We start from the raw sequence: 21,314 nt of genomic DNA on the forward strand, positions 1-21,314 counted from the left end.
TGACAGAAAAACAAACTAGACGGGCACCTGATATCATCTTCTTGAGGTCAGCCTTCTCGGCCTCCAGCTTGCTGATACGTCTCTCGTAGACCTCCACCTGCAGGCTGTCCTCCCCACTCTTGCCACTGGGAATGACCGCGTCTTGGACTTCGGCCAGTTTACCAAGGTCTGAGAGAATACTGGATGAGATACGAAGGGTGAAGGGGAAAAAAATCTGTGATTATCAGTGGCAAAATGGTTGCACAAATAATGCCACACTCCCATTCTTAACCCCTTGAGGACAAGTCCTCAGTATACTCGGGCAAGTGCCTACGGGAAATACGTGTTGCAGCAAAATCAGCCCGTCCTCAACGGGTTAACAATAGACATTTTACGAATTGCTAGTTATCATGCAAGCTTGAAGAAAAAGTGTCATTTCAGACAGTGGTGAAAACCATCCTTGCTTCTTCCGAGAGAATAACAACTTGATGCAAATGGGGTACAAAAAGAACCAATCAAAGGTCATGAATGGTATGACACAAGGCAGAAATTACCTCCAAGATTTTGACAACGGGTGGTAGGCAGCAGAGCATCTTGGAAATCAGCTCTATATTTTGTTACATTTGTATTCTAGACACTTCAGGTATCACTACCTCATATATATTATTATCATCATTATCATTATCATCATCACCATTATCACCATTATGATGATTACCGTTATACAGTGCTGTGAGATTTTTTTTTTTTCAGATTGGCACATCTACTGTGCATGCTTTCTTTGTCTCCTAGCCCCGATCTCCTGAAACTATCAATGATGGAATAGAGATTTCACAATCCTGTTAATCATATTTGTCTCACAATGGCCTTCACACGGGCCAGCCACATTTTTATATTGGAGCAAGTTTGTCTAAATTACAATAAAGGAAATGGAGGGAGTCTTTTTTTTTTGGGGGGGGGGGGGGGGAGAGAAGAGGTGGGGGTTTGGTTTGGTTTAACCAAGTGCCAAGGAAGTTACACAACCAATTATGTGCCACATAACATGACTGTCACAGAAATAGCTTCAGGATTCGCTTGGCCTGCCGTGGCACATATCTTAATACAGTAAAGGAAATGCATAATTAGTGTAACCTTATAGCTACTCTTATCAAAGCATGAGGCGCTAAAAATTATGATAATTTAGGAATAATGTTACCTTTCACATGTAAGCACTGGAGATATAGGAGGCAGGGAGCAGTCATAATGAAAAAGAATAATCGAATAACACCACTGCCATGCAAACAGCACTGAAGTCAAGGCTAACAAAAAGGAGGCCTGGCTACCTAATTTCTAGCAGCAGCCACCCTAAAATCAAGCTCTGATTATTTTAGATTCAGAAGAAGGCTTCTGTTTGGTTACTAAAGAGAGAGTTGTCAATATACAAAATTAGTGAATGGTCACGAGTGAGATGGTACAAGATTTCGCACATGGTGAAAGATAGAGGCACTCCATTCAATGAGGTGAAGCCGAGTTGAATAGTGCGCCTCATCTTTCACCGAGTGCGTTAGTCTTGTTCCATTGCACAGGTGAAGACCATACACTATTTGTTTAATACAACACCTCAGACGTCAATGGCTATGGTCCCCACCGGTTCTTGAATTTAGCACAAAAATGGCAACCATTTTTTTATTGGTGAAAGGCAAATGGGGGACACAGCGCAGTCAGTCATACCTAAAAGCGATTGGTTTAAGTTGTTGATAGTAAAATGAGTGACTAAATACGTGTCTGAAACTGACTGAGTATGTGCAGAAAAGGTATGTTTATTGTGACGTCAGAGGGCTGCAATAGTGCACAAACTATGAGACGATCATGTGTTGAACACAGAGTCAATGAAAATTTGTGACATCAGCCATGTGCTATCCATTTTTACTCGAAAACTGCACAGCTCAACAGTGACAGCATGCAATGATACTTTTAACTGCATGTCACATGTAGGTGTTGTAAAACAACAAATAACGAGCATAAGCTAGACAGAATACTAAGATTCTATTCCACAAAGCAAGCAGGCTCATATTTCAGAACACCCAGTTTAGGGTACCACTCCTGCTACTATCATACATATCTTACATTTGTCTTGAGGCATTCAGTCCATTGAGCAAAAAAGAATTTGTAAAACAAGGGAAATATAAGTAACTGCTTTCCCTTCTCGAAATGATTCTTGGCTAATTGCGCAATCACTTTACATTCAACGTTGGTCGAAGTCACTGACCAGCTATTTCTTTTCTTAAACTTTTGAGTTCCATACACAGAGGGTGTAAAAAAGGACAAAAAAAAAAAAAAAAAAGCTCACCTGTTTCTTGTAAAGGTATATCCCAAGAAGGGTAGATGGTTGCCAGTGAAGGCGGCGTGCGTACTAGGCGGCATCACTTCTGAGTTCCTAAGGTCGGCCTCGTCGACGTCAAAGTTTGACGTGTCTGTCGCACCCTTGACGTCAGGTATGTACGGTGGCACCACTGATAAAAAGAAGTGCGTATAGGCATTAGACATACATTGGGGGGATATGCCTGCAAACTTGTTACAGAAATTACATAGTCTGCACATTGAAGGATTTATCTGACACAGCCGGCGGGGGGGGGGGGGGGGGGGGGGGGGGGGAGAGGGGGGTGCTTCTAGTGAATTTTGAGAATCAAAAGCAACAGAGCAGAGGAAGTGAACGGAAGTGAGAGAAAATACCAGCTGAACGACAAGGAAGTTACAACCACATATACAAGACAGTATTAGAAACCATGATGCTGTAAAATGCTCACCATCGAGATATACAATGTTGGAATGCAAGTCATTTATTCTGAAGTACCTTTAAATAAAGGACCGAAGGATAAATGATTCACTGGCAAACTGGACAGTAATAAGACTGAGGCGTGTAAGATTTCTTCTATGGAAGTTCTCCTTCATTGCCTTTTTCTCTTCAAATTATCAGGGTAAATTTGATATCACCCACGTACACCATACATTTAGCAGTCAATTTTTTTTTTTTTTTTTTTTTTTTTTTGTGAATCAGGACTTCCCAACGTCGCCAGTGTTCAGATTTGCAATCGTGAAGTACAGCAATGAATGGCAAAATGTATGCGTGCACGTCACATTCCAGTCAGAATCTGAGTTATTTCAATTTTTGCATGTTGTTAAATTCGGGAATAGCACCCAAGTCACAAAATTCATGAAAATGAAAGCCTCATGAAATATACGGCATACACAGTATTCCTCAATGTTGCAATGTAGCCGTGGGAAAGGTGGCTACAACAAGAAAAGGTCAAAGTTAATCTGATAAATAATCTGATAAATACTTTTCTTTTATTTTTTCTTCCCCACACTTTGAATGATTTCACAAGAGAAAAAAAAATAGCCTGGGAAAAGACTGGAAATGCAAAGAGGAATTTAATGTCGATATTCTATCACAGAACGGACATAACACCACACAAGTGATATGCTGTGCAAAGAGGAAGCAAGGACAAAAAAAAAAATTAATAAATAAATAATAAAATAATGAGGAAGTACATCAGATGCACAAGGTTGTATTTACACTGATTGCTTCAAGAGCAGCATACTGTAGAACATGATATTTTAGTACAGTAAATAGTGTAAAACGTCACAATATCCCTTCTCCCCCCTTTCACATTACAAATGTTAGCATGTTCACCACATATATTTTGGTATGTTCATGTGATAGTGTGAAGCTCAATGTCAATACGATGCAGCAGTTCCTCCTATGGTGGCCAGGAAGATTCTAGAAAGCAATACACATTACACGACATTCATTATCACCTGCCAAAGATTTATAAAACCTTATGCCTTGTGCACTTGACAGGTCACTTTAAAGGGATCGTATAGTTTTGGTTGAGACTTAATTACAGGTTTTTAACATTTTCGGTGAGATAATGAGAAACCTCTTATGAAATATGAAAGAGCATGTAATTCCATGAGGAATTCAACGTTTATTTGATGAAAATTGGTTTTGAAATGGCTGAGATATCCAAAAAAGAGCGAGTCTAATAAAGTGTGCAACCCACACTTTTTTGCGATCACTTTGTTTTACCTCGTTTTTGGATGTTTCAGTCATTCCAAACCCGATTTTCATCAAATAAACTTTGAATTCCTGTTATAATGGTATGCTCTGTACTATTTCATATGTGTTTTCTTGGTATCTCGCAGAAAGTAAAAAACTCAATTCTCAACTCCACCAATAAGGTACCATCCCTTTAAAAGAACAGTCAAGTGATCCTCTATTTTCTCCGTTCAAGGATTACTGAAACTGTTTTCTTTTGTCGACTTTGAAGGTATCTACACAGTGCTTCAAGATCAGAGCTTTATATGGTTGCATCTTTTTTTTTTTTTTTTTCAAAGGGAAACAAAACCCAAAGAGAAATATGGATTGAGTGAAAGCAGCAACTTAGTAGAACACATCAGTGAAAGTTTGAAGAAAATTGAAGCAAAATTTATGAATTTTAAAAGTTTTGGTGTTGGAACTGCTGGATGAGGATACTACTAGAAGTTATGGCATTATGGCATAAATATTCTAAAGAGAATGGAAGACACCACTAAACACAAAACAACAACATCATGTGTGGACAACAATATAAACAAAATACAAAGGGAATTCCACAAAAATTCATTTTTCATAAAAATTACACATTCCATCAACTTGATACTAACATATGTTAAGGGTAGCAATTATTCCCCCCTGCTTTCTGAAAGCGGTTAGTCAAGTGCTCTTTCATTATGCGAGAAAAGTGAATTTTTGTGGAATTCCCTTTATATTTTCTTTATATTGTTGTCCACACATGACGTCAACCTCCAGTAGTCTCCTCATCCAGCGGTTCCAACACCAAAACTATAAGAATTCATAACTTTTGCATCGATTGTCTGATTTTCTTCAAACTTCCACTGATGTGTTCTATTAATGTTGCTGCTTTCACTCAATCCACATATCTCTTTGGGTTTTGGTTTCCTTTAAAGATGCCATCTTGTAATGTGAATGGGTGGTATCCTACTGTGTTGACAAAGCTTTCAATTTCATGCCAGTCACAAAATCCGCCTAATTTACGCTTCAAGATGGGTCACAAGAGTTCGGCACAAGGTTACGCTGCGTACGATGAGTCATCAGAAATAATGCTCTGCCAGGCTTACTGTTTCTGATGTTCTCCCAGTCGATGCCGTCAAAGAAGGCATGGTTCTTGAAGTCCTTGAGCCCGTTGCGGCCCAGACGGTCCTCCGCTGAGCAGATGAGGCTGCAGATTAGATCCTTGGCATCCTTGGAAACGGGTTGCTCATCCTCCGTCTCCGGTGGAAAGTCAAATTGGTTCTATGGAAGGGGGGAGGGGTGGAGAGGGTTCTATGTAATGAACATTTCTCATGCAATTGATACATACATATATGATGTGCAACACTCCTTGGTGTTATAACATGGCCAATCAAACATGCTTTACTTACTGTCTTCACAATTCATTTGTAAATCTCACTCTCTTGCCTTTCAATCCCCTCAAACCTGAAGTGTAATAAACAACAATTTCCATCTTCCATCCCATACAAGGCTTAACATATCTAAAACCAATGTGGAAGAAGAAAAGCTCAAATCCACAGTGACATTGCAATAGAGTCCACTGCACTTCTACCAGGTTGATATTCGGGAAGAACATAATGAGAGAGAAAGAGGAGAAACTGGAAAGCAGCGAGGCGAAAAGAGAATGTTTAAGAGAGGCAGAGAGAGAAAAGGGAGAGAAGAAATGTATGGCGATAGAATGAGCTGATTTCAATTTGTCTTCATCAAGATAATTGTCACACTGGAACACATGGACTACCAGGGTAGCCGTCGTAAGACATAGTCCATTAATCACCCGGGTCTCAGCAACCATCTCCGATTTGAAATGCTGGAGTAAACACGTGCCTCCTTATTTGCTGGGGGGATGTCACGGTTCCGGTTGAGTCATCAACAAGACTATCAATCAATCCCCAGACCCTCCCCCCTCCCTCTTACCCCACCCCACCCCACCCACACCTCACCCCACCCCCTTGGACCATCTCACATGAATGTGGAAAATGCTGGGGCTGGAACCACATTGTTGGATGTTGTGCAAGTTTATAATGGCATATGTCCTTGTATACATCACTGTGTGTGTGTGTGTGTGTGTGTGTGTGTGTGTGTGTGTGTGTCTGAGTATGTCTCCAATGGCAACGGATGTATGCACAATCTATAACGATTTATGAATGAGATGTTCTCTATTTTCATCTATTCCATCCACACTGACAGACAGGGTGAATATTTTAATGAAGATGGCCTTTTCAACAGCATGTCTATCCCATATTTCTCATTCTCTAACCCACATACTAGAAATGATAAGAAACAGAAGTCTTGCCATCTCTTGTTGTTTAAAAAGAAAAATAAATATTCACATTGTAATTATCTCATGCAAAATAATACAGCATTTAATCAAAATACACTCATGCTACAAGCCTTTCTGTACAGTCTGCAAGGGGGACCTCCAATACAATCTTCATTAAAGAGAATTCCCTGTCTAAAAGTGCGTCATTAACATCACTCATAAACTAATGTCATTTTGCTTTCATGAGTACCTCTTTGTGCTATGTCACACTGACAACGCAAAATACAAATCATAATGAAGTGTCCATAACTTTCATCCAGCAAGTATACCAGCTGAACATAAAAATTTAGAAAGAAAAATAAAAAAAGTGAAAAATTAAATCAAAATAGTAAGTTTTGTAAACTACACGATCTATGAGGTTGTATGGAAGAAAAAAAATAGAGTAATCAATGCAAAGTTTTGGTTTCAAAATCCTTACTTGTAGCCAACAATTTTTTTGGGTGTGTTACAGTGAGTAAATTTGGAACTTATTCCTGGAAATAAAAGGAGGAACCCTTCAAGCTAAAGGCGGACAAGGCTGGAAGCGGAGAGGGAGGGGGTGATGTTGGTAATGAGTCCATCCTCACTTTGTGATTCATGATCTTTCCGTAGGTTTCGACCAGAGACTCGGCATAGAAGGGCGTCTCTCCAAACAGCATCTCGTACATGCAGACTCCTAACGACCACCAGTCGCACTCGGGACCGTACCGCCCTTTCCCATCCTCCATGGCCTGCAAATGATACGAAAATGCAGAAAAATGATGGGATAAAAAGAGATATGTACACACACACACACACACAATCACAGTAACAACACAAAGATAAACATGTGCTTCTCAAGCGCAGCTAAAAATGTAATAACTTTTTATATATACCAGCATATAAATGTGACGAAACAGCGATGATCCATTATTGAATATGAATGTCTCTTTGTCAGTGTTGGCAGAATGCCTGGGAGTCAATCCATTTTTGTGCAAATGTTCCCATTCATACGTCTGACTGTGAGTGGCCATAAATTGGTCTGTCTGCATGTCTGTCTGTACATATGTATGTCTATCTGCCTGTCTTCACATTGTTTATGTCTACAGTGTATATATATGTGTTCCTTGGTAAAAAGACAAAATGCACTCAATGGAGACTGGACAAAAGGAAAACAGCAAATTACTACAGGAGAGGCTCCACAGCAAAGAGAGTTGATTTGGAAGAACACGAAGGAAACAAGTAAACTTGAAGCCCAAACCAGAGCACACATTTCAACCGAGTCTTATTTTTATGAGAAGGTGAACTTTAACACACGGAATGGCAAGGGTAAAATACATTATTGCCAAAAGGTGTATCCTGTTTAAGAAATTGCATTCTTGTTGACAGAGGAAGTACAATCAAGTAACACAGGAAAAGTGAAAAGTCTCAGAAATCTTGTCTCATTTGTTAGAGAGTTTAGATGAATTCACATTTTTTTTAGTGACTGCTAGTTTCCTTTCAGGTGCTAGAAGCTATTTTGTTAAACAGGGAGTCTCTTCCATGAGGCTTACCCAAAATACAGAACTGCAGCAAACTGTAGAACACAGACTACATGGTAATGCCTCATTTTTTTTTTAATAGGAAGGATGTAGTGTTTATTACTATCTAAAGTATTTCTATTCCTGCCAAACCTGTGCGTCAGGTTAAGAGAGGATTTATTACCGAGGAGTTCTCCTTTTGAGTTCCCAGCTTTACATGGGTGTCAGAATGCAGAGAAGGTACAAAACACAATTATGAATTTCCTTCAAATATAGAAATTTGCAACACAACAACCATTATTTGGGGAAGAGAGGAAAATTATATGATCACAAGTAAAATACGATAGCATTCCTTCTTCAAATACAGGTGAATGAAATAAAAGAAGTGGTCTTAGTATTAGATGACGATTAACTTAAAAGATAGGAAATCCCAATTTGTAGGATTGTCAATTCCACATTATTTCACAACGCACTGCTCACAGAGTCAGAACTGATAATGAAATACTGAAACAAGAGTATAAAGTGAAGAAATCACTGTGACATTTAACAAGTTGTAAATGACAAACAGGATACTGCAAATAATGACATTAAGATGGCCAATTAATAAAAAGAAAATAACTTTATCACTGGCTTTTACAAAGGCACTGTTGAAAGGCTTTATGCCGACTAAATCAGAACCAACATGGAGATATCTCTATGGTACATCGGTCGGTGGCTGTATGCACCCCACATGGTGCTTACTAGAGGGAATTCGAAAACATAATTTTACTTTCCTGCATGTTGCACAATTTCATCTGCACAATATTCCATACATGAATGATTACATCAATGATATGTGTCTTGTATACAACTGCATTGTATTCATTACTGTCCTTCCCCCCCCCCCCCACAAAAAGAACAAAACACACACACACACACACACACACACACACACACACACACACACACACACACACACAAACACACAGACACAGACACAGTCAAAAATTACATCATTCACTCCCACACATTAGAATGAACTCATTACATCATCTCTTCTGTGATTTGCTGCAGTTCATTCGCACAATTCCTCTGTAGCACTGGCTGTTTCTGTGATAATTTATTCACATGGTATTGCATTACATTTATCTTTTTATGTTCCTGCTACCTCTAATGATATGAGGGAGGAGAAGGCTAAATTTTGCATGAGGGAGAGAGGAGAAACGAAAAAAAACCCAGGAGATCTGACGGTTTTAAATTCAATTAATGGATAATACATTATCCATCCAAGGCTAACAAACTTAAAACCGCAAACTGATCTAATACTTGATTCACATAAATTTGAAACACAGGCATTCATTCGGTGTAGAGAGCAAATGCCGCCAAAGTGGGTTAATCAATAGAATACCGGGATACAGGGCTCGCAGACGGTATCAAAAATTGGTTGGAATGGGTCAATATAACATTAAGTCTGCCGGGGATGAGTCAGAACTCTACTCGACGCAGACTCCCAGCCGGCGAAATTGATGCGGGAGCCAGAGCCGCCCCGACTCAACAAGATGACATGGACGGATGGGGGATGAGAGAGAAAGAGAGAGAGAGGAGTGGGATGAGATGAGTGCAAGAGCTGGGATGGAGGAAACAGCTCGTCATACAAGCATCTCGGGGAGGGATGAAGACCTCTGGAGATGGTACAGCAGATAAAGAATACATTTCCTCTCCTCCTCCCCCCCCCCCCCCCAGCCACACACACACACACACACACACACACACACACACACACACACATCAACATATGTATGCTGCATCACTGCCATCGTCAGTCTGACAAAAATTCCTGCATATGATTTGGTGCTCGTTAAAGGCCATCATCACATCCCTCTGGAAGCGATGTCATGTGTCCGGCGGGCCCGGACATCATACGAAGTGTGCCGCTCCGGCTCCTACAGTTGCTGGCTAATGGGGGAATGCCAAACGGACGCCATCAGTATCCTCATGGTTACGGGAGATAGGGCTGTGGGTGGATGCATTAAACATGAAATTGGAAGAGCACAGACCTACAATGTACTTGTATGTGTGAGATATGGTGGGAAGGAGGTGGGGGGGGGGGGGGGACGTTACTCCCAGCAAAAGTGGAGAAGTGGCATGTGCATTCAACATTTTTGATGTTGACACACTAATTGGCTGATAAGCCTAATGGCGTGTAATGCATGAGTCCTCAAACTATGGCACACTCGACAGGCAAAATATCACTCTCATAACGCACGCTGCACACGCTTCCAGCACATATAATTCTCTTTATTATGCCAGGATGGCATGGACAGAGAGCCACCTCAAACAAACAGAAAAACATTATAACAACTTTCAGGCAACCTTATGCAAAATATCCCTACATACAATCCCACATACATAAGTTATCTTTCGGGGTGTTTTCCTGTTTTAATTGAGATTTTTACCCCATTTTGAATTTTAAAGTCATTGTAAATATTACTAATTGGTGACATTTTCTTATTCAGTCATTGGGGAAAAAAAAAAATCTTGTTTCAGTCAGTGTCCTTCCATTACATTAAAAACACCTAGATGTTGGTTCTGTTCCCATGGCAATGATACAATTAACTCTGGATTTACTTGTTATCAAGTGCAAGACAAGCTTATACTGAACAATAACATATCTTCCCCTATAATTTGCTCTAACCAGTGATCAACTTCAATAATGCAATTACTAGAGAATTAAATGACAGACTCAGATCTCCTAAGAGACCAGGTGACATACATGTACATCGTAGCACTTATATGCACCTGCGCTTTTTCTAAACAATTACTGCCTATTTATATCAAAATCCCAATTTTTTAAAAAAAAAGTCAAGAATGTAGGGCACTGACTATAAAATTAAATAGATTTGCGAGAATAAACAGCACTATCGATAAGATACACTGAAACAGAGGGTGAGGGTAACCGATAACGTTTGGAACCCTCTTTCTTTCTTTCCCCCGACTGGACACAACCACCAGGATCGTCACAGCTTGAAGCCTATGAAAACAGGATGCCCAGCCATTGCTGTCAATTACGGCAATTTGTATGGATTCTCTTCGACGCACGCTACTGAATTTATCTGGGTAGGAACAGGCCGTGGAAGAAGTCCAAAATGAAAATGAACATTTATATTACCACAGAAAACAGGACCTGCGCATGAAAGATAATGACTTAAGAGTGATTGGAGAAAAAGTCAAAGCTGTGAGACCTATACAATCCTACACACATTGCAAAGGCAGGAATACTGTTAGTCTATGTTTTCAAAACAATGGAAACATAAACTAACATCTTTGACTCAGATAGAGGCAAATTATTAGATTTGCTCTTGTGGTTTTCTGTTCGAATGATATGATGGTCCGGGAGAGACACAGGGTACCTGCATCAATTGACTTACTTTGTTAATGATTCAACTTTGAATACTACAAATATCAGTTTTATTGTCACTTTTAATACTGGGAATAAGCCAGTCTATGATTAGCTCATGTGCATACTTTTCAGGCGACCATTCTTTTTTTTTCTAAGTTGATCAGGAATTTTGCTAATTTTCAAAGCAACATAATGCATTACACTCACCCGGATTCATGTTTAAACACAGAATGAACGTGCATGGCCCAGGTGGCCAAAATGGCCCATCAATCTATACTTTGGGGTGCATCCATTTCATTGTTTTGCATTGAATGTGCAATAACAAACTTTTTCTACCATTATTGCCACACACTAGGCTTTTATGAGCATTCACTTGAAGTCAGGTAGATGTGTTGGCAAGTTCCATTTACAAGGATAAATGAATAATCATTATATCAAAGAAGATCATCTCAGTGAATCTAAAAACCATCATGTCTTTTATCACATGTAACCTTTTTTCAGCTCGTGCACAAAGCTAAACTACGAACAGGCTTATTAGATGCACAGCAGTATAAAGGCCTTGAGTGATATGGTAGGCTGTTTCATGCAGGTGTATGGGTGAGTGGAAAAAAACCCAATGTTTACTGTTGATAAAAGCATTTATACAGAGCAGCTCATTTTGTTGAGTAAGATATTGTAAGAAATTGTCCCACGAATGCATCACTATTGTTCCCCCTTGCAACAACATGCAACCAATGTTTCTCCAAAAATCAAATAGACTATACATTTAAAGCTTACGTTGTAGATATGCTTGTACATGCCCATCGACAGTACTAGCTGAGTGTCAGCTGACTATGTAAGTTAAAATTTAAATCATAATCATGTAGATAAAAATCACAGAAATATAATAAAAACCTTACAATGTGCTGAAGAGCACTAACACAAATGTGTCTGTATGGGACTAGCATTGTGTGTGTGTGTGTGTGTGTGTGTGTGTGTGTGTGTGTGTGTGTGTGTGTGTGTGTGTGTGTTTCTTTTTTTATGATATTAGCTATCAATATTATGGTCTCCTCCCTAACTCAAAGTCAAACATTACTTGTACAGAGATACAAATATTCTTTCTCTCTTCCTTCAAATGAATTCTATGCTTGTGGGCTGGGGGAGGGGGGTGACTGTATAAGGAGAATATCTCAAAAGTATACATGGGCCATGATAACACATAGGCAATTACATTTTGACCCAATTGAATTCAATTAAAAATGGGTGGGCACTTAATGTTTGTTCCATATACAAGTACATCAAAAGTTTAGCATGATTTCAGCATTGAGAATGTCTTCTCAGATGCCCCTGTGTAGAAGTAGTATTCAAATTCAGACCCGAGGCATATGAATGCAAACTGGAACTCGCCAATTTTGACAGGAAGACAGACATCCCCTGTTACAATACGCCACAACATTTTTATCCTTCCAAGCAGCTGGATCACTGCACATGAATGTACACATGTATGTGTGCTGTTGACTCACTATCTACCTATGCCGTCACTATGCGTACAACACCCACAACGGACACTACGCACAGGGTACATGGATGTAACGCACGCTAACATTCTTCCACCGCAGATAACGAAGCTTAGTCATCGCATCACGTTGGGGCAGGTACTGGGGTGAGTGTGGCCGCAGTAAATCAAATGTGCAATAAATGAGATGTCATCAGAGGGAACATCCCTTCTCAATAATGTTACACTGCAATGACACACCATGTGCTACAGACTGCTCCTTGTTTGAGAATGTCAGTAAAAATCTTCCCAGTCCATTCTTCACATACTTGATGGTTTAAAAAAAAAATATTAATAATTCTCTTTAAAAAACACATAGCAATTTTCACTGATGATAAAAGAAAACCAAGAGCTCCAGGAATCAACTCTTTAAAGCTATCATAATGAAGAAATGCAACTGTTACCTTTATAATATCTTCCTTTTGTCACTGATTCTATTACAAAAATGCACCATTCTGGCCCTAAATTTCAAGCTCAATATTTCTCTACCAGTGGTATATCAAAGTCAGTGCAGCAATCCTCACACACTGTAGCTCACATAAAGATAGATGTTCTCCCTCTGTCTGCTCATCAATGCAAATGTCATACTTAACCCCCCCCCCCCAACTATAGGGTTTATCAAATAATCTTATCCCAGTACCCAACATCAATTCAAATTAACTCAATCGGCCTGAAATGCGAGTATGAGACATGTTATCACCATCCTTCTATCATCATTTATCTCCCTCTGCCCCATCTCCTACCCCTCTCCCTACTTCACCTACCATCCCTCACCCCCATCAGGACGGAGAAAGAGGAATCTTTTAACGTCATTGGAGTTAACATCCATGATATATCCATCGGGGGGGGGGGGGGGGGGGGAGGGGGAGGGGATAGCATCTTTGCATCTTTCAGCAAGAGTCCTATGCAGGACGGGTTGGATGCGAGACATGGAGGTATGTTTGCCGACAGGCTCCTCTTTGTCTGGGGCAGGCTCGGCCTGGCCGTATCCTCTGACAGGAGGCACGGGGAGCGCATGTGAGGATCAATGTCCAGCGAGCTCAGCAGCATCAGATGGAGTCGGCACGAGTGGATAATGTGTTTACCTTTGTTGCCATAACTTCTACACTGCTCATATTCTCCTCTGTACCCAGCTCCAGACATCTCCCCCCCCCCCCCCGACTTCTTCTCAATATCAAGCTCTCCCCGTTCATCGACATTAAACTCGCATCTCTGCTGTAGCGAATTTCTGCACCAAGTGTAATCAACTGAGTTACTGCCCAGCATGAGATACGTGGGGCAGGATTTTATGCGATTAGTTTATACACCCTTTCATGTTTGCTCTTAGCATGAGTGGTCTAGACTACACTGAAAGCATGGGGCAATAAAGCTTCATGAGTCCCCCTTTACCATATATCATTTTATCCATCTGATCAACAGCTCAAATATTCATACTCGAAGAAAGTTATCGATACTGGACTAAACTCTTACAGTCCTTTACATATTGTGTTTCTTTTTACAAAAACATGTACCCTCATTGATTATTTTAAGTATTCTATACAATGTAAAGATCTCTTATAATTTCTGAAGAAGTCAGAAAGATCTCAGAGGAACAGAGCATGGGCACTTATCAAGAGAAGCAATGGTCTTATCAAAACACTTAGAATAAGATAAACTTGCCCATGTGACAAATCAAGTTCTGTGATAAAAAGTAATTCAGCATATTCCACATTGCTAAAGATGAATATCTGAATGTGTTTCATATGCTTTATCTGAGCTATTAACAGATTGTATAAATTTGTATGATGCTTCTCTGCTGTCTATGAATCTCCTTCTGAAACAAAAACTGCAAAACCAGAAATTTTCGTGACTATGAAACTTGGTGGAATTTTGACAGGAGCCATGATTCGGGAAAGTAAGATGCATATGACAGTTTTTGTCTATGATACAATGCACAGAATGCAAGTACAATGCTGCACACCATCATCATCGGCAATTCGTGCAAGATTCATTCCACGAAAAAGGCTTGATATAACTGTAAGTTAAAGCCTGCCTTGAAAGTGCTCATATGAATGGGAAGAATCTTGATCTGTAAACTGAACATAAATGTCGGCAGAATTGCTATTGTACAGTAGAGCGAAGGGTTCTTCAAGACTAGCTCGAGATTCTTGAGACACTTTGAGTTTCGAGGGCTTGTAAAAGTTCTACCATGCCTTCGCAAAACGCACATCCTAAGGACTTCCCATCATCGCCTCGGATTGACTGATTCATTGGATCGAGATTGCAGACAGATATGCTTGGAGATTGACAATGACATTACACAGAGGGGCTTCATCTCAGAGAATGTTGGCAGAGGTTGGCTGGTTTATACTCGGATCCTCTGTAGCAAATTTCATCCATGGCCTAGTAACAAGAGACTCTGCACCAGAACATCAATGTATCTGTCTGCATTGCAGCCTGCCATAAACCAGTCACTGAGTGTGCCACTGTGGACAGCATCATCAAATGCAGTGCCTGTTTGAAGAGATTGCACGAAGGCAGTCAGACTGATCGATGCTCTTTCATAGGCCACTAAAACTGTCAAAAACTCTCTGGGGTGATGGAGACAGTTTGGTAAATTCAAGGCCGCCACTTTAAAAAAAAAGAATAGAATGAAAGAAGAGAGACTGGTCCCTTTGACACATGGCATGCATGCACCCACACAGTTATATCTTGTAATTCAGCCCTCCATTTCACAAGGCATTCTGTGTAAATTGATGATTCACCAATGTGGCTTTTTTTTTTCAATGTGGCAAACTGGTATATCATGCGTGTTTCGCTGACGCCTGCCGGGCAGGTACAGTGAATGCATTGTGCATGCGAGAAACCAGCTGGCTGCACTGCATTACTTGTGTACCGTCATGATGGGGAAGACAATGGCTGCGATTGCAGTCAGTTTTGCCACCGTCACTCATTTATATGTGGATCAATTTGATGATATGCATGGAAGCACATTTCACATAAAAATAAATCATAACACTTCTAGCGATTCAGTCAGCACATTCATTGCTTATACACAAAAGACTACCAGCTTTATTTTGACATGCACTGTACAGTGTATGGGGGGGGGGGTAACCTAAAATCAGTACATCCTTGTCTATACATTCAAACAGGAAAAAAAAAGAATTTATAAACAATGGTCTTTCATCTGCTTTTTTCTGAGAATAATTTTAAGCAAACCCTATTTTCATTTCTAATACCACTATACACATAGCACTTCTTTCACATTATACCTGAGAATAAAAATAATATAATCAAAACTTGCCATATCTTGACTACTATGAATAAGCTTGAGCTTATATCAAAAGAATGTTTGCTATCATTTTCTGTCGTACACTTGAAAATCTAACCCAGATAGATTCTAAAAACTAAATAAGTTACAGCATTTCACCACAAAAAAAAAATCAAAGGGACTTTCTCAGTGTTAGGGGGTTACGTTGTAACACACACCTTTTCATTCTACACAATATCATTCATACTCGCTCAACAAAAAAACCTTGTCATCCACATGGAAGATCACAATGAATGGTACTATCAAAGGAAATACCTTTTATCTTATCATCATTACTATTATTATCATTATCATCATCATCATCACCATTACTATTATTATATCCTTCAATTACAGATGGTAATGTTTGCCCCAACAGTGTTATCAGCATGGTGATAATTGTTCAAAAATCTCTTGACAGTGACAGCGTAATTCTCACAACTGTTGTATACCGGAGTGTTTCCTTCATGCATGCATTCAAACTGCAACATCATCACACGGCTCAGACAAGCAAACTTTGAGTGTTTCTGGAAATGAGCCACCACAATGTCGACCAATGTCTTCAATGGCTGCCCTTGACCGTAACACTGGATTGATTCCTCTACAGCAGGCACCAACCACAGAGAGAAGAGATTTGTGTTACGTACAATGTGTATGTACAACCTCAAGGATGATAGAAAGGCCATCATAGCCACAACGATCCACTCAACATTATCGATAGCTTCCTTCTTGGCACTTCTCCATGAATCTAATATTATTCTTTTTTTCCGTTTTCAAGTTTTACACCATGCTATCCCATCCTAATGATTCTGTTAGTCATCGATTGCTCTCAAGAGACCCCCCACCATCCCTCTTTATTAACATACACACAAAAAAGAAATGAACAAAAAAAAAGAAAAAAAGCATGAGAACTTGATGAGAATAACATATCGCATGACCAAACTCATGTTCCCCTTGCACGGCACTTGAGGATAATGAAAGGGGCCCCGCATTGTTGCATGTTGTTCACAGGGGCAGGACTGAGATGCAATAATCTATTTCAAGACCCGCTGATTGGGTAATAATCACGGCGATACCGGGGCAAGATACTTCGCATTCCTCCCCTGGCTCCGAGGGAGTTCTCGCCTCTCAGCTTTGCTGGGAGACAAAAAGACATACACTCACTCAAGGAAAAAAAAACAAAATATTACTTGGTCAGCTTGCCTTCTTAATTCTTGTCAACCACACTGTATATGAATTAACCCCAAAACAATCAAAAAAGAAAAACAAAACAAACACCAAATATCATTTGGCTTACAATAAAAGAGTGATGCAAGCACCCCTAACAATAATCTAATTCACTGCTGTGACAAACAGTGAGCAGATGCTGCTCCTTGGCAAGCCCTCCAAATAGATGAAGGTGAGGTTCAGTGTGAAAATACAACTTGACCCTGACCTCTGACCTTTATCAGGTCATGGCAGCATTCACACATGTAAACTGCTCTGGTGTAGATGAAGTCCATGCCACATTTGGCCCGAATTCCATCTGATGCTTCTTTTATTCCATGGAGAATAGGACAAATTATAACTACAGACTCAATTCTTAATGCCACTAATCAACACTGGGAGCAGTGATTTTTTTTTTTTTTTAAAGTTAGAATAATCATATTTGATACATATGTATAGTTCAGCTTTATCACAAGACACCCTACCATACTACAAAAAAAAAATGCAATAAAGCTGCAAGTATGAGTAGATATAACTCATTCTCATTAACTGTACGATGTTGATTTAATCACATTAAATGCCTCTTGAATTATTGCTTTCAATGATAGTTTGACTTTTTATGGGGGGGCATGACCATCTATTCATACCATGTTTCCCTGACATACCGCATATCTGGCAAAGTTCTGAAGTTGTTTTGGTGGTCACAGGAATTGATTATGCACCGACATGACTAAAGCGAGAACTTAAATATAATGCCTTTAGCACTACTGGGCCATAATTGCATCATTTATTAAAAACTATTTTAAAAAGAATGAGGATGATATTACATTTTATCAGTGTGTGCATCTTTAACATCAAATTTGGTTCATGATTCCTCAACTGTTACTTCGGACTCACTAACAACATCTTGTGCACTTAGTATTTGACCAACAAAGAAGCAGGGCAGCGCAGTGGACATTAGATGAGACGAGCGGCTTGATGACCAGTCACAGTTAGTGGGCATTTCACAGCATGTGGTCACTAAAAATAATCCTGACTAAACGCGCTCCACTCGCTAATCTCTACACGAAACATCTTGGCCATCCCTGTGAATGCAGCAACGCGTGCCGCCGTGTGGCGAGGAGTCGCGATGCAAACGCAGGGCAAAAGTTAGCGGTGACACATTGCTTCTCCCCCCTGTCTCCGACAACGGTGCCCTGTTTGACTCAATTACATAACACAGGATACAGATATTAGCAAGAGGAGGGTCAGCGTATGTTCTACTTTGTGCACATCTCCATGGACTAGTGGCCCTGAAGTCATGGGGGGGGGGGGAGGGGGGACACTGTGCAGACGAGATTCTAAGAAGTCCGAACAAAAAGACACGACATCAATGTTCACTGTGAACAACTGAAATCAACTGGGGGAGGGGGGGGGGGGGGGGACTCGCATAGAGAGAAAGGTAAAGATTAAGAAAGTAAAGAGAGCAAAAGAAATGTTGATCTGAGGATAAGTTATTACACAGATTGAACAAATAGGTCATTGGAAACGGCAACATTGCAATCTCGGAACATTTCGACACAATCCAATCTTGACAGCTTGTCTGCATTAAAAGGGTGCTGGGTTTTATAGTGCAACCGGTTGTAAATTCATTTATGTATACATCGAAAATTTGTACGTAAATCATGCTGTACATCTAATCCCCTCAGAAAGGCCTGATAAGACAGAGAATGAATTAGACTAAAGGAAAAGAAGATTTTGTGTTTTAGCTTCTTGTCACCTTGAAAACTGATGATTCCATATCCTTCATATCTTTATTAGTAAATCAAGTCTTCAGTACATTGTCTCATGGCAGAATATGTCATTAGATCATGCAGCACTTTGTGAATTTGTGTGTGAGAAAGCATAAACATATTTCAATTTTTTTTAAATGCAGAAAAATAACCAAAAACCTAACATTGGCTACTGCCAATTAATAATAAAATCTGCACATAAATATAAATGTTACTTGAAAACATGATAATATACAGTAACATGATGTTCAGTGTTAAAATGCCCATGGTGCATCTCACTTGTGTCATACAGACAGCCAGTTTCCTTGTTAGGAAGGAGTAATATTTCAAAGAACAGAAACTGCAGTCTTGTATCTGTCCCACTGGATATACACTGTATGGTCGTATACCATGAAAATGTGCGTTTGAAAACTTACCACCCATAAATAAAGGTAATCTGTAGTGCCCTTAATTATGAGGTCATGCCCTTAATTCTGCCGTAACCTATACTAGTAGCCTCCTATAGTTCCTTCTTGATACATGTATTTTCATTGCAGGTAGACCTTCATTGCAGGTAGACCACTTAATACATATTTGCAGACAATGTTTAGCCTCGCATACTTTTGTACCCACATGCTTCTTTGCTTGCATGCTCCAACACCCACCGGTATGTCTTGGCATGTGTCCTGGTACTGGCCAAAACAGGCCATTTCATACCAACACTTGCCACGAGGAGAGAGGGGCAGCTAGGGACTGGTCCTCACAGCTACCCTGTAGGGTTACAGAGGGTCAACAATGGCTGGATTCTCATTCCAGTGTCCACTCCACTGACAACTCAACTCTCTGGACACAACACTAGGTCAAAGGAGGAGGAGAAGGAGGCAGCCTCTTCATACAGCAACATTCCTACATCACTGATGCTTCCAAGTCTTCTGTGGAGGATAGTAACCCAGGTAGAACTATTCTTCCTTGGGGTCTAGGGCAATTACCCCCTGGGCAATTACCCCAGACCCTTCTCCTGACCCTAACCCTAATCATGAGCCTACTCCTACATTGTAACCCTAACCCAAACTCTATACCCTAACCCTAACCCTAACCCTAACTCTAATCTTCACTCTAACCTTATTACTAACCAGTATTTATTGGGGGGGGGGGGGGGAGGTAATTGCCCTGATACGCTTCCTTGATAAAAACATTCTCTCATTTTTAACATTACACAGCACAGCAGAAAGTCACTGGCTGACAGGGGTTTCCTAACAAACTCATGCAGCATATAATCAACAATTTTGTTTTCAATGTATTCAGTGGTGTAATTCATCAAAAACCTGTCATTACAATGATAGCCAGCTTTCTTGCATGCAGTTTTTCAACCCTCATTGGAACAAACTGTCATCTATAACAACCCTGATCAAGTCTGACGTAAGTTTACATACAGACAGACCACTTCTGGGGATAATTGCCTAAAGTACTCTGTTTTGTTGCGGTAAACAGCTTCCTCTACATTTGGTCAAAAAGGCACCTGACTTCATGCACACTGTTATGTGTGAGACTTGTAACATATGGTTAACTGATCAGCAATGATATAAAATAGATATGATTTATTATTATCATTATCATCATTAGAGCAGTGTAGGAGAGCAGTCCAGTGGCCAGCTAAATATCTTTTAGAATTTCTTGAATATGATGCAAACAATCTTTGAAAAATCACATGGCAACATAAATTAAACCGACCACAGTTCTGAATAGGGAAAAGTCAAACAATCCCATAATGCAAAGGCAGTAATTCAAATACAATACACTTCCCTATGAATGCATTTCACAGCGTAACCGACGACAGTATCTTCCAGGAAATAAAAATATCAAAGAATACAATAGGATGCAATTGGACACTCCTCGGCACAGCTGTGGTAGACTAGCCATTGCTATATGATCTGCAGAGAGCATTTCTGCTGGTACATGAATGGCTGATACAGCATACACAAATGCAAGCCAAGCTGGGGCAAATGAATCTTGCTTTTATCAATCTGCAGCAGCCCTTAACACGGATTGCATATCAAGTGACAACAATGACCATAGTTCACACATTTGGTCAAGTTCGTGATGTAACCGGCGACTTCACGCCTTGCGTGCACTATTCCAAAGACACATTTCATGTTTCTTAGATGAGCAGTTTATTTCAACATCAACTACCATCATTTCATTTGTGGGCCTTCATCACACTTTTCAAGCAAGATGACGGTTACATGTACAGCTATAAAATCTCAATACATGTACTTAGGTACATG

The 21,314-nt window shown here is 40.0% G+C and overlaps 1 protein-coding gene across 6 annotated transcripts in view; it reads right to left on the minus strand.

Annotated features, from left to right (window-relative positions):
- LOC139740992 (serine/threonine-protein kinase MRCK alpha-like) overlaps nt 1-21,314 on the minus strand; it is a 112,246-nt gene that overhangs the window by 49,327 nt on the left and 41,605 nt on the right. For all 6 annotated transcript variants that reach the window (XM_071651580.1, XM_071651577.1, XM_071651578.1 and 3 more), the window contains exons 8-11: nt 6,959-7,102; nt 5,140-5,314; nt 2,309-2,471; nt 28-179 (exon numbers count right to left, since the gene is read on the minus strand). In XM_071651580.1, coding sequence (XP_071507681.1) covers nt 28-179; nt 2,309-2,471; nt 5,140-5,314; nt 6,959-7,102 — 634 coding nt within the window. The remainder of the gene's footprint in view (nt 1-27; nt 180-2,308; nt 2,472-5,139; nt 5,315-6,958; nt 7,103-21,314) is intronic.

The sequence above is a fragment of the Diadema antillarum genome, unplaced genomic scaffold (assembly GCF_040938485.1).
Source record: "Diadema antillarum isolate AM-2024a unplaced genomic scaffold, OU_Dant_1.0 seq00000894_RagTag, whole genome shotgun sequence".
Lineage (NCBI taxonomy): Eukaryota > Metazoa > Echinodermata > Echinoidea > Diadematoida > Diadematidae > Diadema > Diadema antillarum.